Source organism: Epinephelus fuscoguttatus, linkage group LG15 (genome assembly GCF_011397635.1).
Source record: "Epinephelus fuscoguttatus linkage group LG15, E.fuscoguttatus.final_Chr_v1".
NCBI classification, from domain to species: domain Eukaryota; kingdom Metazoa; phylum Chordata; class Actinopteri; order Perciformes; family Serranidae; genus Epinephelus; species Epinephelus fuscoguttatus.
In genome coordinates, this window is record NC_064766.1 from 28,879,419 (window position 1) to 28,896,028 (window position 16,610).

The 16,610-nt window shown below is 41.0% G+C and overlaps 1 protein-coding gene across 2 annotated transcripts in view; it reads left to right on the forward strand.

The window, feature by feature from the left end:
- LOC125902486 (rap guanine nucleotide exchange factor 4-like) overlaps positions 1 to 16,610 on the forward strand; it is a 34,738-nt gene that overhangs the window by 15,630 nt on the left and 2,498 nt on the right. For both annotated transcript variants that reach the window (XM_049598864.1, XM_049598865.1), the window contains 24 exons: positions 847 to 902; positions 2,724 to 2,830; positions 2,928 to 3,049; positions 3,415 to 3,598; positions 3,822 to 3,906; positions 5,407 to 5,467; positions 5,859 to 5,935; positions 6,480 to 6,626; positions 7,981 to 8,075; positions 8,181 to 8,266; positions 8,552 to 8,630; positions 10,013 to 10,163; positions 10,255 to 10,343; positions 10,435 to 10,462; positions 10,559 to 10,634; positions 10,986 to 11,132; positions 11,322 to 11,419; positions 13,856 to 13,981; positions 14,192 to 14,370; positions 14,485 to 14,575; positions 15,004 to 15,054; positions 15,275 to 15,362; positions 16,342 to 16,406; positions 16,523 to 16,577. In XM_049598864.1, the coding sequence (XP_049454821.1) occupies positions 847 to 902; positions 2,724 to 2,830; positions 2,928 to 3,049; positions 3,415 to 3,598; positions 3,822 to 3,906; positions 5,407 to 5,467; positions 5,859 to 5,935; positions 6,480 to 6,626; positions 7,981 to 8,075; positions 8,181 to 8,266; positions 8,552 to 8,630; positions 10,013 to 10,163; positions 10,255 to 10,343; positions 10,435 to 10,462; positions 10,559 to 10,634; positions 10,986 to 11,132; positions 11,322 to 11,419; positions 13,856 to 13,981; positions 14,192 to 14,370; positions 14,485 to 14,575; positions 15,004 to 15,054; positions 15,275 to 15,362; positions 16,342 to 16,406; positions 16,523 to 16,577 (2,343 nt within the window). The remainder of the gene's footprint in view (positions 1 to 846; positions 903 to 2,723; positions 2,831 to 2,927; positions 3,050 to 3,414; positions 3,599 to 3,821; positions 3,907 to 5,406; positions 5,468 to 5,858; positions 5,936 to 6,479; positions 6,627 to 7,980; positions 8,076 to 8,180; positions 8,267 to 8,551; positions 8,631 to 10,012; positions 10,164 to 10,254; positions 10,344 to 10,434; positions 10,463 to 10,558; positions 10,635 to 10,985; positions 11,133 to 11,321; positions 11,420 to 13,855; positions 13,982 to 14,191; positions 14,371 to 14,484; positions 14,576 to 15,003; positions 15,055 to 15,274; positions 15,363 to 16,341; positions 16,407 to 16,522; positions 16,578 to 16,610) is intronic.

Below are 16,610 nucleotides of genomic sequence, written 5' to 3' on the forward strand. Positions count from 1 at the left end.
ATAACACAGTCAAAAACGTATTATGATCCAAACCTGTGCATACTTTGCTTTGTCTTTACACACAGGATTGACAACAACCTTTTTTTGTCATGTGTGCTAAACTGCCTTAGGGCACCATACCTGTCATAAATAATTTTTGCCTGTATTATAACACAGAAATAAAGTAAATATAAATGTAACCATAGCATAGTCCACCACTGTACACTATTAAAAATATAAAACTTAAATTATATCAGAGCTTATACAATATGTCATATCAACACAGACATTTTTACCAGGTATAAATATGTGCTTAAGTGGCTCTGACAATAAGGTCCATAGCTAAACCATACCTTAAAGGTTGAAGGGAACTTTACCTTGCTTTTAAGCAGCATAGGTTGTCTAGTAGATAAAGTTGCAAAGGCTATCACATATTTTTTGCTTGGCGACTAAGCTGTATATCTTGTGGAGCTACTCCAAATACTGCAGTGGTGCCAGAGGGTTATGAACTGTCCTTCCAAAGTACTCCTGCTTTCTTTTAAATATAATTGTTTTTCTACCTAATATTTATTAAAATATTCCATCTTGTGAAAGGCTTGTTGCATGATTGAAGTACACTCTCAATCAAAACATATAAAATACAAGTGTCCTTCAAAAACAATCCAAGGCACACTGTTATAAACACAGTGCAGTTTATCAGAATATCTCATGCAGCAGAGCATGCTTCCCTGTATGTTTTAGCATTTAGCATCTAAAAAACACTATGAAAAGGTTGTTTTTTGATTTGCTGGCAATGAAAAAAGTATCTTCATCCTGTAAAAAATCTTCAATTTGACCAGCTTGACAACAGTATTTTTGCCTCCTCAGGACTCGCAGACAAAGACAACATGAACTCAGACTCTGCAAACAAAGCTCACAACAAGGTAAATACTCTTTCCAGCTCACTGCTTAGAACCCAAACGTTTGTTTCAGATTTGTGTAGGAAGTAAGGAAAAAAAAGTCCAGCGTGGCAACTTGGTCTTTTAAATAAACTCTGCCAGCACGTTTCTGAGAGCTGTGTCCTTCCTTGCGGCACACAAAGCATGAATGAACCAAACTCCCAGCCAATATACTGTGGGCCAGGCAGTCTCAGTTTGCCTTGGGTTCCTCTACGCCCTATTACTTGTGTCAGAATATCTGCGAGGACAGCGCACTGAGGGTTGAGCAAAATGTATATTCTAGTCCAGTATGTGTGAAAGTGTTGGCCAGTAGATGAGGGATTTTTAATGTCTGAAAAAAATGCTGCAGTTATCATTTGAAAACACTAAATTTTTTTACTAAGAACAAAGACACTACTCTGTGTGTTATAAACAGCGCAGAGGGAAGATAGTAAACCCAGACCGCAGTGTCATAAAATTGTGCCCTGCTGCATACTTTCATGTTTGTGAATGAATCAGAATGCCAGAATGGATTTTGGAGGTGTGTGCGCTAGGCAGAAGAGACAAGTGATGACTCACAGCTGTGATCCTCTGTAGTTATGCTAATGCAAGCTAATGCATGCACATATACGAAAGATCCCATCTGCCCAATTAGCAAGCCCTCCTTTGTTGTTTTCAACCGCAGCTGTGTGTGTGTATACACATCTGCACTTTCCCTCTTTTTCCAAGGTGCAGGTGTGATCTGTATAGGATGTGTTTCCATGTATGTTTTTTTCAATGCAGGAGGGTTGTGTATTGGCAAGAATCTGGCAATATATGTATCACAACACAGGGGATATAATTCAATATATTGCAGTACTGTATGCAAGGTGATATATTGCGATTTCTTTAAAATCTAATTTTAGGAAAACTGTCAGTTGCCTGTTTCTTATGCCTGTGTTCTTTGTGTTCACGCTAGCGATATGTTGTTACATGGAAGTGGGAAAGTAAATTGGCTGCAGATAGATTACAATACTAAAGGATCTAGTGATCTGGGGTTTAAACACATCACAAATTAACCACAGATTTTTCGCATGTAAACTTTTATTAAAGAAGTATTTCACTGTGGGATAAAACTGGGCTCTCTATGCAGTAGAAAGACACAAATACTTTAGAAACTGGTGCTACATGATCAGAGAAAACAGAAGAAAAGGGCTTTTGCTTTTGCTTAAGAGGTAGAAAACATACAACTTACAGAATGCACTGTGCTGCACCAGACCAAAAAACGTTCCCACTGTTGGGGGACACAATACAGGAAACAGTATGGCACCCACTTCCTGTTCTCTAATTCTCATTTTACACCCAAGCAGTGCACTAAAATATGTTTCTAAAGACACTTTAAGCGAGAAATAGGGGTAGAGATTCTTGGTTTATATTTGATCAGCACTGCCTAGTTTTACAGTTTGATCTGAGTTTGGTCTGTGTGTGATAGAGAGAGCGGCGGATCTCTCTTGATCTGCTTCTATATTCTCTGTCCGTGATGACGGGTATACAAAAATGTGGAAGTACAGTTTGAAGTTTGAATATAAAAATTTGAAGATGAAAATGCTGAGCTGAGAGATGAGCAATGAGATCTTGGCGCTGGTGAGATGGAGGGAAGTTTACCATAGTTCATGTACACATACTACCCACATTTTTATGATACAGAGCAGGTTGAAAATTGGCAAAGTATCGCTTTAAGAATTGATACAGTGGTCTTGGGAATTGATAAAGTATTACAAACATAATACTGCGAAAGTCAAGTGTGTTGATATTTTTTCCACACCTATGTGCCTGTGTGTTCTGTAGATCCCTTCAGAGAAGCTCCAGAGAGCAGGGAAGGTTCTCCGCAACGCCATCCTGTCCAGAGCCCCACACATGATTCGAGACAGGAAGTACCACCTCAAGACATACAGGTATGTTGAGTATGTCTGTAATTCCAACTGTGTGTTTACACAGAATTATGCACGCAGGAGCTTAAGATAAGATTTCATTGGCTTGTGTGTATTGCAGACAATGCTGTGTAGGCACAGAGCTGGTGGACTGGTTGGTGCTGCAGAGTGCCTGTGTTCTCACACGGTCCCATGCTGTTGGGATGTGGCAGGCTCTACTAGAAGAAGGGGTGCTCAATCATGGTAGATAAAACCTTCTCTGTTGCTTTCTCATCACTGTATGCTGTTTAGTTTCACTCCATGCACTGCACAGTTGTCATAGTCAGTTCCCAAACCTCTTTTCAATGCTGCCAAAAAATGTCTGTTTGACTGTGAGTTAGAGCAGAGATTTTACTAAATCTGAACATCAATCGCAGTGGAAGTAACAGTATGACTACTTGGCTGGAAATTAATTAGGAGTTTTGGAGCGGGAACATAAAATATAGATCTCTGTCTCAAATTCAAACACTTCAGAGAAGATGTCTGAAATTCTCCTCTGAATAAGAAAACAACTGTGATTGCTGAAAATCTCCAGGCACTCACAGTGTGTGTGTTTGTTTGCTCTCCAGTGGACCAGGAGCTGGGTTTCCAGGACAAGTACCTGTTTTACCGTTTTCTTGACGATGAGGAGGAGGACACGCCGTTGCCTAGTGAGGAGGAGAAGAGGGAGAGTGAGGAGGAGCTGCCAGAGACCATCCTCTTCCTCGCTCAGATTGGCCCTGACGCACTGCTGCGCATGATCCTCAGGAAATCGTCAGTAAAAATGATTAATATTGCATGAACTTACATTACAGTGGCAACATAATACAAATCACTATATATATTATTTCTAAGTTTATTAAGAAAGCTCATTTTCCCATTATTTTAGCATCGGGATGTGTCATTACTGATTTTACAGCAGAGTTAATAAGAAGTGAAGCATGCATTAAATCTCTGTGGTGAGTTCATCCTGACAAACTTCTGTGCGTGTCTGCAGGCCTGGTCAGAGGACAGGGGATGACCTAGAGATCATCTACGATGAGCTGCTTCACATCAAGGCCTTAGCTCACCTCTCCAACACTGTGAGTCAGTCGGTCCACTTTTTCTTTTAAAGAGACAGTACATGTTTTCAAGAGGGAATTAATTAATCAGAACTACTTGCTTTAGTTTTGTTGTAGTCACTAGCATTAGCATTTCCCTTACAGTGCAATGGGACACAGTTCTTCACCAGTCTGCCCTTTGCTGGCAAACATTCATCATGTGGAGGAGTCCTTAAGTCTGGGTTTTTGTTGTTGCTTTTTGTCCATGCTCCATTTCTTCCTAGAGTCAGAATTATGTTTGTTAGATGCAATCACATTTTTATCGTAATGTAAAGTCACATGAAGCAAATTCTAGGAGATGAAAGTGGCTCACAAACAACGGGCTTTTTTGTTTAACTTTTTTTTTTTTTTAAATTCTCTTTCAGTGCTTATGCAATTTGATGAAGTAAATTTCACCAAACCAAAAATCTCATTAAACACAATCTCTAAACCCATCAACTATCATCTGACGAGAATAAGCCTCCGGGGACGATGGCCAATATTTTCGGAGATATGGTGTAGCCAGTGGATATCCAGGCCAAGACTTTCTCTTCTGTGTGGCGCTTATTGTTTACAGTTCAACAAACATTTCCGTGGATTTCTATAAACAGATATTTGCATATGAATGCAGATAAATTTGAGAAAAGCTAATGAAAGCTAAATCTTTGTCAGATGATGACCAATGAGTTCCAGATTTAATTTTGGCCAATACGTTTACCTCTTTCGCTCTCCTCCAATGTCCAATCCTCTTTCCTATACTGTATAAAAATTAAGCTGAAATATCCAGGATATGGGTGTTGCCATCTTGCACAGTTGACGTCATTTGGAGCCAGAGTCTGCACAATATTGTTCTCTGTTGTGACGAGTTCCTGCCCATACATCTGTCCAACCAATTGACAGCAGTGTCATCGACAGCGACACACCAATTGGCAACACAGCTGTCAATCATGATGTCAGATTCCCTTTTTATAGCATCAAATAACTAGTCCCAATCAATGTTATCAGAAAAATGAGCACTTAAACAAACATCAGAGTGATCAGAGCTACCTAAATTGAAGAAACCATCTTTGCAAATAAATTATTTGACATGTACTTTAAGCCATGTCCCATCCACTGTCCAGCACGGAGGGGGTGGGGTTCATAACCTATACTGCAGCCAACTACCAAGGGGTAATGAAGATGTTTTGATTTCACTTTTGAGGCGCTGTCATGTCGTCTATACGGTCCATGCTCTTCACACGGACTGCAACCAAAGCCTGCTCTAATGTGACTGGTCAGTACTATTTGGTCTACAAACGGAAACCAGAACCCTTACGATACCCAAAAACTGTAGGGTTACCTTTGATTTTACATGCATATGCAGATATCTGTTTATAGAAATGACATAAAGCAGAACTCTCCATGTTGTGTCATAATGGACTGTAAGGGCCCTCTTCTGTGCATTTTACTGTTCTCACATATTTCAGCTAAATCCTGACTTGAACAGTGTACTCTGGTTTGTAGGTGAAGAGGGAACTGGCGAGCGTCGTGATCTTCGAGTCGCATGCAAAAGCTGGAACTGTGTGTGAGTCCATTTTTTGTTTGTATACACAGTGTACATCAGAGGTTTTCAAAGTCTGACACTAATGTGGTGAGTGATCAGATCTCGAGATGCATTAAGGACGCATTTGGTGCATTCACACGTCTACATAGAGATATCCACTTGTGATCCAGTTACTCAAGGCATATGTTAATACCAGGTGTGAACAGGGCTCATGAGCATGTGTATAATGTGTGTATGTGTTCAAATTTGACTCTTACAACTCAGTGTACATTATGACACATATTGCAGCTCATGTGTCTCCTCTGCCCCTCTGGGAAGGTGTGTCTCGCAGTTTATAGACCTCTGGTGTACAGGGTATATGATTTAATCATGTATCTGGTGGTGATATATGTTTGTCCTCTTCATCTCCCAGTGTTCAACCAAGGAGAAGAGGGCACATCATGGTACATCATCCAGAAGGGTTCTGTCAATGTGGTTATCTACGGCAAGGTATGTGTGCCGATGCATTCATCCACCTACATGCTTAAGTTGCTCTATTTGATACCCAAGCATTTCTAGAGTTTTCTGCTTCATTTGATGATATTTCATCCGTATGTAATGGATTAAAATGTGTAGCTGATCATGTCTGTATGGAGCGGACCAGCAGCACCAGGCCCTGAGGGGCTGGGAAACACCAACAGTGGAGTTTGGCAAACTCTGCACAGCTCACCATGACTCATCACAATGATTAAAATGGCTTAAGGGATTGTACACATACGCAATTTCACACCACACACTGATTTACAACCACTGCACAGGCAGATGTACTGCTCGTGTGTGTGCATACACATCGATCACACATGCACACACATGCACCCTGCAAATACACACAGACAAGCACAGATGATTCATCTCAGTCCTGTGTGCTCCCGCTCCTCTCTGATTTTTCTTCAGGGCTCAAGATGACGAGTAAACTGTGTTTGTGTCTGAGCTTGTTTATGTGTTGGAGCGTGTGTTTTATGTGTGCATTCATGCGTGAGTGTGTTTGTCTTAGGGTGTGGTGTGTACACTCCACGAGGGGGATGACTTTGGGAAGTTGGCCCTGGTTACAGATTCACCTCGTGCTGCCTCCATCGTCCTGAGAGAGGACAACTGTCACTTCCTACGTGTGGACAAGGAAGACTTCAACAGGATACTCAGGGTAGGCAAATGAGATGGATATTTATCCTCTAATGGGATACAAGTGCAACCACACAAGCACTAAATTACTACGGTCAGTCAAAACTGTTACATATACTGTTATTAGCAATGTATATTCATAAGGACACTGTGAAGCAAACATTCTTTCATCTAAGTTAAAGGAGCTGTGTACAACAATCAAAGTCTTGGCCGAGACTGTCTGCACAGGGATCTCAACATGGTGCTGGCTGAGCCGGCGGGTAGCAGCTAACAGTGCTAACAGTGCTAGCAACAGCAACAGTGCTGACGGAGCTAATGGTGTTCATTTGGGGGCAAACCAAAAGGTGGAGATAGGCCTCAGTTACAGAATGCTTTTGGCACACATGTTTGCATGGACATGAGCTGGAGCGGAATTGTGACAAGGAAAAATTTGGATATTTTATACTCAGTTTGAGTGTCTCTTCACGGCAAACTGATTTTCTCCCAACCTGTCGGGGGCAGTGTATCGAAAACTACAGCATAGATCTCTATTTTCTCCTCTCACCTGCATCCACGTAGTTTGAAAATGTCTAGTCTGAGTGGGCAGAAGTTTGCTGCATAGATCAGCCTCTCATTGGGCGGAACGAGCCACCCGCTGAAGTCCCGCCCTACCACCTCCGGTTGTGCAGCAGTTTTCAACTGTTTTCAACACGTCCTTTACTAACTATTGTGGTGTTTGATCTTGCGGGGATGCAGCCATTTTTCTGCCATGGTTCGCGTCTTGTAGGTGATATTTTTGTGGGCGTGTTACACCAAAACCTGTTTCCCCCTGGCAATATTTTTGTAAGCGCACCGTTGCTGTGGCGCCGCCCAGAACGATTGTGATTGGTTGAAAGAAATACAAGCAGCCGGGGCGTTTTTTTCTCCAATCTCAAAGTGAGAGTTGGCCCAGCCAGACCTTTCTTTTCTTGAGAAAGGTCTGATGAGTGAGACTAGAAAATGTCAGATGTGTACAGACAGACAGAAACCTGCCATATGGGCTGTGTGGACACTCCGGACACTTGGGGTTGCGTCAAGCATAAATCATGCTTTACTTTTTAATGATGACGCCATCGTCATCATCTATACATAGCAAATAGTGTTTTGCTACTATATTCATGCTCTAAATGTAAATTCATACAGAACCTTTAAAAATGTGAGTTAAAAGTTTGATGGATTTCATTAAACACCATGTGAATTCACTCAGTTGGGCTGTCTGAAGCATCATACTGCACTGTCAGCCCAGTGATGCTGCCTGACTGTAATGTTTGTCTCCCTCCACTGGTAGAGAAGCTGTATTACATTTTAAAGACCCACAGTGATATTGCTGAATTTGTATATGCATCTTGTGTTTGCAGGATGTGGAAGCCAACACAGTGCGTTTGAAAGAGCATGAACAAGCTGTGCTGGTGTTAGAAAAGAGTCCTCGTGCTTCCACCCTGGGAAGCATCAAGTAAGTATGTGTGTTATTGTGAGGGGTCTTCAATACATACGCACAGAATGAAGAATGAATCTGAATGAATCTCTCCTTTGATCTTTCTCACCTCACGTTTTGCAGATACACTGTGATATCAGGAACACCAGAGAAGATTCTCGAGCACTTCCTGGAGACCATGAGGATGGACATACATCACAGTGAACCAGGTAGCCAAATTCAAACATATATAAAAAATACAAAATGAATAGGCTAGTAGGCCTAAATGAATTTTGAAAAGATGGTTATCAGAAATAGTCCAGATACTGTATCAAATGCATTGTAATAAAAGAGGGAAGAATGGAGAGGTGGATAAGCAAGCTGAATGGATTATTTGATTGATGAATGGCATTTTCATTACCTTTTGAATCTTTTTATAATTTTGTACTTTGTTTCCTTCCTTTCCCCTCTGACTCTCTTCCCTCTTGTGGTCTGTGTTTCTTCTCGTCCGTTAGACCCAGCAGTGGATGATTTTGTCCTCATGCACAGTGTCTTCATGCCCAACAGCCAGCTGTGCCCTCTCCTCATGGCACAATATCCTTTCTACCTTTACTCTCTCTGTGTTGTATATATAGAATTTTCCTTTTTATAATTCATACTTGGGGCCGGAGCCAGATGTTGTAAACATTTGGGGGGATCCAGGGGCTTGCTTCTTGGGGTAATGTTTTTCCTCATTTACAGCAGCAAATGCACTGTTTTTTAATCCATTTGAAATAATAGAATTCCTACAAATCTGTACATTACTTTGGAAAGACATGATAGACATGAAGCCTCCATTGTTTTGTATGCAAATGTTCTCCAACTGTCTTGATCATTCTGAAACCATTACACAGCAAATGTTGAGGATGACTAATTTTCACTCCTGCCACCTAAAAACAAACTGTCTGATGTTACTATTTTTGAATCACATAAAACAGGTGGTGTAGGAATTTGGTGTAAGCAGCATCACTAATCTTGAACTTATTTTTGTTATACCATGCTCAATGCTGGATTAAAGTTCACAGAATGAATGTTTAGCAGACAAATCTGCTCCATTTGAATCCATGACATAATAATCTGAGCTGCTCTAACTGCAAATCAATGATCCCTAACAATGCCAAATAAATGTGATTTTCACTACACTGAATGAAATATTAGATGGACAACAGATGGACATTTACTCAATTATATTAGACATATGTTATTATCTGAATGACAGAGAGTTGAATTTCTTTTAAAGAAAACTCAAATGTTCAGTGCTTTTGACAAAACATTTGGGGCTGGAGCTCCAGAAGCCATCCCTCCACTGTGCCTCTGTTTATGCTGACTGTGTTACCAACTCATCAGGTACAGTAGGTGCACTCACAAATTTAGAACTGTTGACAAGCCCACTCTGAAATGGACAGACATGTTTATTGTTTGCTACATATTATAACAGTGCTACTGACAGCATCTTGGACTGTGCAACTTTACCGGTTCTACTTATGGAAGTGCTGAGGCAGCAGTTGACCATCCAGCACTAATGAACCACTCACCTCCCTTCACACTATAGCAACAAGTTGTAATGACAGCCGTAGAGGTCTTTCCTTATTGTCTTAGTCATCGTAGTGCAAGTGTGCAGCTACTTGCTGCTGCACTTATGATTATATATAATTAACAGCTCCATTATTTGGTAGCTAGGTTACAGTGATGAGGGTTAACTGTGGCCTTGCGTTGGCTGAAATGTTTCTATTTTTAGTGAAGTAGATCACATCATATACTGCTTAATGATGTGGATTTAACTGTTTAATGATTCGTTTATATCCATGCTGTGGTCATACAGCTTCTGAGCACCAAATCAGCAGTTGATAAATTGGATATCACTGTCTGTTTATGTGCTTACTGAATCCGTAATGTAAGATCTACATCTTTATATTTATCCTTAACCTTGTGTGCACCTACCATGCGGCCTCTCCACCCGGGTCTGAACAGGAGAGGATGGAGTATGCTCTCAACAGTAAGAGGAGGGCCCTCATTCTGGCCCTGCGTTGGGCCAACACACACACGTACCTGCTACAGGAGGAGCCTGCTGCAATCTCTTTCCTTGAGGTGATCAAAAGCTTTCAAATGTAGAAAATCACATAACTTACACAGATCATATGTTAACTCTGAGTGTGGTTCTTGCTCACTCTCCCTGTAGGAGTTGTATGGGAGTTTATCAAATGATTCCCGGATGTTGAGAGCTTTGAAAGACTTAGTTCCTGACCTGGAGAAAATCGTCAAATTACAGTAGGTTTCTGAACCCCTGCACATTAACTTTTTACTGTGACATTTTATGTACCAGCCACATTCATTGTATCATTTTTTTTGCATTTTGTAGTTCAGAAGAAGCCAAATCCACAAAAAAGGTACGTCCAGACTACTATATGCAACCAAAACACATTGTGTATTTAATGTCCACATCACCATGATAACATGTAAACTGTCCCATTTAAATTCAACAGAAAACTCTAATACGACAGTTCAGCAATGGAGAGGAGAGGCTGCAGAAGAAACAGCCTATTAGGAATCACGATGACAGTAAGTTGGGGTGTGTGTGCCCTGTGAGCCCTGAGGAGCAAGATATCTTGACAACTGTTTCACAGATTGCAATGAAGTTTTAATGAGGATATTTATGTCCTCGGGAGATGAATTTAATGTTTTGGTAATCCCTGACCTTTCACAAACATTTACATTTGTACACAAGACATAACAAAAAGTAAAGTGCAGATTGCCATGAAATCTGCTGAGTTAAAGTACATAGTCAGAAGCCCCATGAAGAGATTATTCTCCTTCCATTAATGCATCTTCATCTTGGGCCTTTTTTTCGTTACAAATCATAAGCGGTCACATACCATAGTATGGTATTTCAGTGCTATTTTTGTGTCCAAGTCCTTTTAAAGGTGTACTGCAGTGATCACACATACACCACTATCCGGGTTGCCGTGGCAGCGACAGGAAGAGAAGTGATCAGCGCTGTGACCGACAAAATTAGCACAACTGATGAACTTGTGTTGGTCCACCTCAGTTCTGCAAGCGGTAAGAATACAGATGGATTTAGATATATGAGAGCAGTTCGTAACAATATTACCTACAGACAGATCGTCATATGAGTGCTGTTAGTTGTATGTAAGAAGCAGGATTAAAAGTTGCCTAATGAAAATGGTGTTAGTGTTGGGACATCACTGGTTGGGGATATAATCTCTTATGTCCCCATTTTTGTTCCAGAAAAACAAATCCTGAAGCCCAATGACGTTTCAGTGTTTTCTACTCTGGGCATCAACGGGCGATTGTTTGCCTGTCCTCGAGACCAGCTCAGCGGTCTGGTAAGAGATTAATGTTTCCTGTTTACTTAGAACTTAGACTGCAGTTTTTGTGACATGGGTTGACAGTAATGTACAGGCCTATTTCCAAGCTGCCTTTTGTGTTCAGACTGCTTGAAAAAGTTGTTGCAGAGCAGCTCACAGCTGTATTAGAAACTCACAGCTTGTATGATTCCTGTCAATCAGGTTTCCGTAAATTGCATTCTACAGAAACAGCCCTGCTTAAAGTTACTAATGACATGATGGCAGCTGATGGTGGGAAATGCTCTATACTGGTGCTTCTGGATCTTAGCTCTGCTTTTGATACGGTTGACCATGGCATTCTTTTAAACAGGTTAAACCAGTTAGTGGGTATTTCTGGGTCTGCTCTAGATTGGTTTTTGTCATATCTCACTGATCTGAGTTTTTCAGTCGCTGCTGGCCAATTTATGTCAGACGCAGCGCCGTTTTCATGCGGTGTCCCGCAGGGTTCTGTTCTGGGTCCCATGTTATTTTCCCTGTATATGCTGCCTCTTGGACAGATTATTAGTCAGTACAGCAGAATCTTTTACCATTTTTATGCTGATGATATTCAGCTATACTGCTCTTTTTTAAAACTGATTAGTCCAGCCAGTTGTCTATTTTAAATGATTGTTTGGTTGCTATTAAAAGCTGGATGTCTGACGACTACCTCCAGCTAAATTTTAAAAAGACAGAATCACTTATAATTCCCACGGAACACTCTATTCCTGTCATTAAGCAGTCTTTGGGGCCTTTAAGTGCTCATGCTGAGCGTACCGTCAGAAATCTACGTGTCATTCTTGACCAGTCCTTGTCCCTAGACAGTCATGTCAGTCAGCTTATTAGCTCTTGTTTTTTCCATTTGAGGAATATTGCTAAGTTAAGATGTGTGGTGACCAGAGTTGAGATGGAGATGATTATTCATGCTTTTATTTCCTCTCGTTTAGATTGTCGTAATGTTCTTTTTACCTGTTTAAACCAAACCACTTTGAACCGGCTCCAAATTGTCCAAAATGCAGCTGCTCGGCTTTTAACCAGTAGTAACAAGAGATCACATATCACGCCAATTTTATCCTCTCTGCACTGGCCACCGATCAAATTTGGCATTAATTTTAAAATTTTGGTTCTAACTTTTAGAGCTTTACATGGTCAGATGCCACAGTACATTGCCGACCTCCTTCTCCCATACTCACCCAGTCTGACTCTTAGGTCCTCTGACCAGATTTTACTCACCATCCCTAGGACCCATTTTAAAACCCGAGGTGACCGTGCTTTTCAAGCTGTTGCTCCCAAACTCTGGAACACTCTCCCCTTCTCTCTGAGATCCATGGATTCCTGTACTATTTTTATGAAGCAACTTAAAACATTTTTATTCAGACAGGCCTTTGGCTGACTGATTAAATGTTTTTACCTTCTTTTATTGCTTCTTATGGGTTTGTTTTATCTGTGACCATTATTTTTTTTTTTTTAATACTTGCCTCTGGCAGATAAAAGTATTTGAAATGAAATATTGGCATTGGCCCTCAATGAACGTTTCTGCTGGTATGACAGGCTGATGACACTTTAATTATTTGACTTTATTTAGTTGAAATAGGTCAGTTGTACCCTGGTTGTGGCTGTTGTCAGGACTGTCTCAGAGGGAGCATCATCCAAGCCTGTTTAAGTAGGATGAATTTTACAGTTTTGTATTAAAATATTACATAAAAATAAGTAAATGTTTTACATGTAACTTAAGTCAAAGTAGTTTTCCTATTTTACCCAATGAATGCATACATTTTTTGAAAAGCACTGTATTTTATGTCTGCATATGCCAGTGGGCCATCCTGATAACAGTAAGCATAATAATGTGGTAGTGCCACTACAGGAGAGACTTGACGTTCCCTGCAATTATGTGGAAAAAATGTGTGTATGTATTGGCATCGGCAGTCAGTCAAAATGAGTTGTAAAATGTCAGTTAATCAGATATTAGCAAAAATCCAACATTGCACATACATACTTTGTTGTGACTGTACTATGATCGTGATGGCAGACATTGAACTAACCATTCTTCAGGAAGAGAGCAGCTCCCTCAGCACTGTCGCTAAAGGCAGGGAGTTGATAAGCAAGGACGTCATCTGAGTAGGGCCCAGTACATATTAGCATACACACTGCTGACAGAATGTGACCATATGGGGTTCAGACCACCTCTAAATGTGGTCTGAGTGATCGGATTTCAAGACACACTGAGGACACATTTGGTCCAATCACACCTGTACTTACAGCTGTCCACTTGGAATCCCATCACTAAGACGCATGTAAATACCAGGTGTGAACTGGGCCTAAGTCACATTACATTGTTTGAAAGAAGCTACACGTGTAAAAATGTCTTGGTTGTAATACATTCATTCCTTAATGTGTGAACCTGTACCCTTGTGTGTGTTTTTGTCTTGTGTGTATCAGACTCCTCTTCCAGACCAGGAGGGTCCGTCTGCAGGCTCCATGTCAACTTTTGAGCTGATGAGCTCTAAGGACCTGGCTTACCAAATGACCATGTTTGACTGGGAGCTCTTCAGCTGTGTGCATGAGGTATCACACATGCACAAACACACACAAAAAACAACTTCAGGCCAGTAGTGAAATTGCTTTTTACAGGTTGCTTTCTTCACTGGTGCTGCATCATTGTCCCCAAGAAAAACCCCACAGGAGTAATACTTGATAGATGCAAGGTGGCAGGACCTGTCCACTGGGTTGACTATCAACCTGCTCCCCTTAATGTCTCCTCTCTCCTCTCCTCAGCATGAGCTGCTCTACCACACATTCGGCCGGCAGAGCTTTAGAAGAACCACGGCTAATCTGGACCTGTTTCTGCGGAGGTTCAACCAGGTTCAGCTGTGGGTGGTCACTGAGGTGTGCCTCTGTGGACAGCTCAGCAAGAGAGTCCAGCTCCTCAAAAAGTTCATTAAGATCGCAGCACAGTGAGTCAGACCTGCTGGTGTCTCACACACACTCTTAAATGCTGGTTTGCAGTCATGCGCTTAGCTAACGAGTTTCCCTTTGTCTTGCTTGTGTGTACTTGTGTTTGTCCATAGCTGTCGGGAGTTTAAGAACCTGAACTCTTTCTTTGCCATCATTATGGGGATGAGCAACCCTGCTGTCAGCAGACTGAGCCAGACGTGGGAGGTAAAAACTTTGTCTAATGTGTGTCTAGCTCTTCAGTGAACCATGGCTGTTACACTCCAGCTGAAGTATTACACTGAACAAAAACACTTTTATTTCTGCTTCCATGTCTCACAAGTTAAAATTTACGCACACAAATGACTTAGTACTCTTAAATGTTGTGCACAAATTTCTTCAAATCCATGTTTATGAGCGCTCTTTTGTGCCAAGATAATCAATCCTGTATTATGTCTTAGTAAATTGTATGATCACTACACAGGTGTGCCTTGGGCTGTGCTCAAAATTTGAGAAAATTTCCTATGCATGCAAAACTTTGTGTCTTAGATCGTTTATTTAAACTCACAAAAAAAAGGAAGCACAAACAAAATTGTATTCATATTTTGTTCAGTGTACATTCACGTCACTGAGATCATCTGTTTTTTTCCTGGCAGAAACTCCCCACCAAGTTTAAGAAGTTCTATGCTGAGTTTGAGAGTATGATGGTGAGTGGCATGGAATTCCATTCACCACAATAGTTTTGGGTTGACACAGAAATCTACAGATAGATAGATGAAAAATGTATGTAGTTAAATATCTAAAAACCTTGGTGATTAAAACCAAAAATGCTATCCACGAGGGATAGTAAAGAAAATGTTTTTTATAATTTGGTTGAACTGAGTTCCACGTTTTAGACATGAACACTGTTTATATGTCTGGTGACAGGACCCATCAAGAAACCACCGGTCCTACCGACTCACTGTCACCAAACTGGAACCGCCAATCATCCCCTTCATGCCCCTCCTTCTCAAAGGTATGACTCAGTGTAGAGAACAGTGGTACTCTAGTCACCCTCTTCTTCTCATTTCTCTGGTTGCACAGTCTCATTTCCTTTCCTCGTCTCCTCTCTTTGCATCTTATGCTGTGTTCATGCCTTAGCAACAGGTTAAAAGTCGTTGTCAGTGGAAGCTGTTGACATGAAGCTACAAACTCACCTGACACTTGTCACTACAGACGGGCGTGACACGTTGACGTTACAAATTAAAGTTGAGCTGGCCTCAGCTTTTTTCAGTGCTCCAATGACACGAAGCATTAACCGATCATATGTATTTGTTTCTAGCTGTGGTGCTGTGTTATTTAACGTAGTTATCTGGCACTATACAGTACTAGCTTATTGTGTATTGTGGTGCACACAAGGATGTGACAAGGCGGTGAAATGTGATGTTAAAATAGGCCTCAGACATTGATCAAAAGCCAAATATATTTTTTGACCAAACACAAACTTTAGATGACATTCAGTTTACACAAGCCTGTGATGATGTAACTACTTATGAGCGTGTGAGCAACGCTTCAATGGTGACTAGGCAGTAATTTAGCTGTTGTGTTGTTGCTGAAAATGTGAACACAGTATTACTCCCTCCCACCTGAGATGTGAGTGTAAGAGGCAAGGAAGAGACACAAGGAGAGAGGGAGTTGAGGCAGGACATGTAGCACAACTGAATCATCTGTTCATGTGTCACGCCTAATTGGGTGCTGAAAAGACTTCTGTAAAGGATAGACCTGAGCATCATCGCATATAGCTCCTTCAGTAAGTCTCATTTCTCCTCAAAATGTATTGAAGGCATTGAGACATCCTTCAAGATGACGCACTAAGATCGATTTCTGGCTCACAAGCAGCAGGACGGAGGATAGAGGAGACAAGGAGGGAAAAAATAGAGGAGCTCAATGTATCACATAGAGATGAACTCTGCGAGAAAAATGGCTGCCATTAAACTTTATTCATTTCTTTACAGATATGACATTTACACATGAGGGCAACAAGACCTTCATTGACAGTATGGTCAATTTTGAGAAAATGGTGAGTTTCTCAGCACGCCAAAAGGGCATATGATTCATTTTAAGATTATGGTTATGCGTCTTACTGTTCTTTACTCAAGTTTGATGTGACATCTAAAGAGCCTCTTATCTCTCCAGCGTATTATAGCCAACACAATTCGGCAAGTGAGGCACTGTAGAAGCCAACCATTCAGTAAGTCTGTGTATTACTTTACTTTCAGCACAT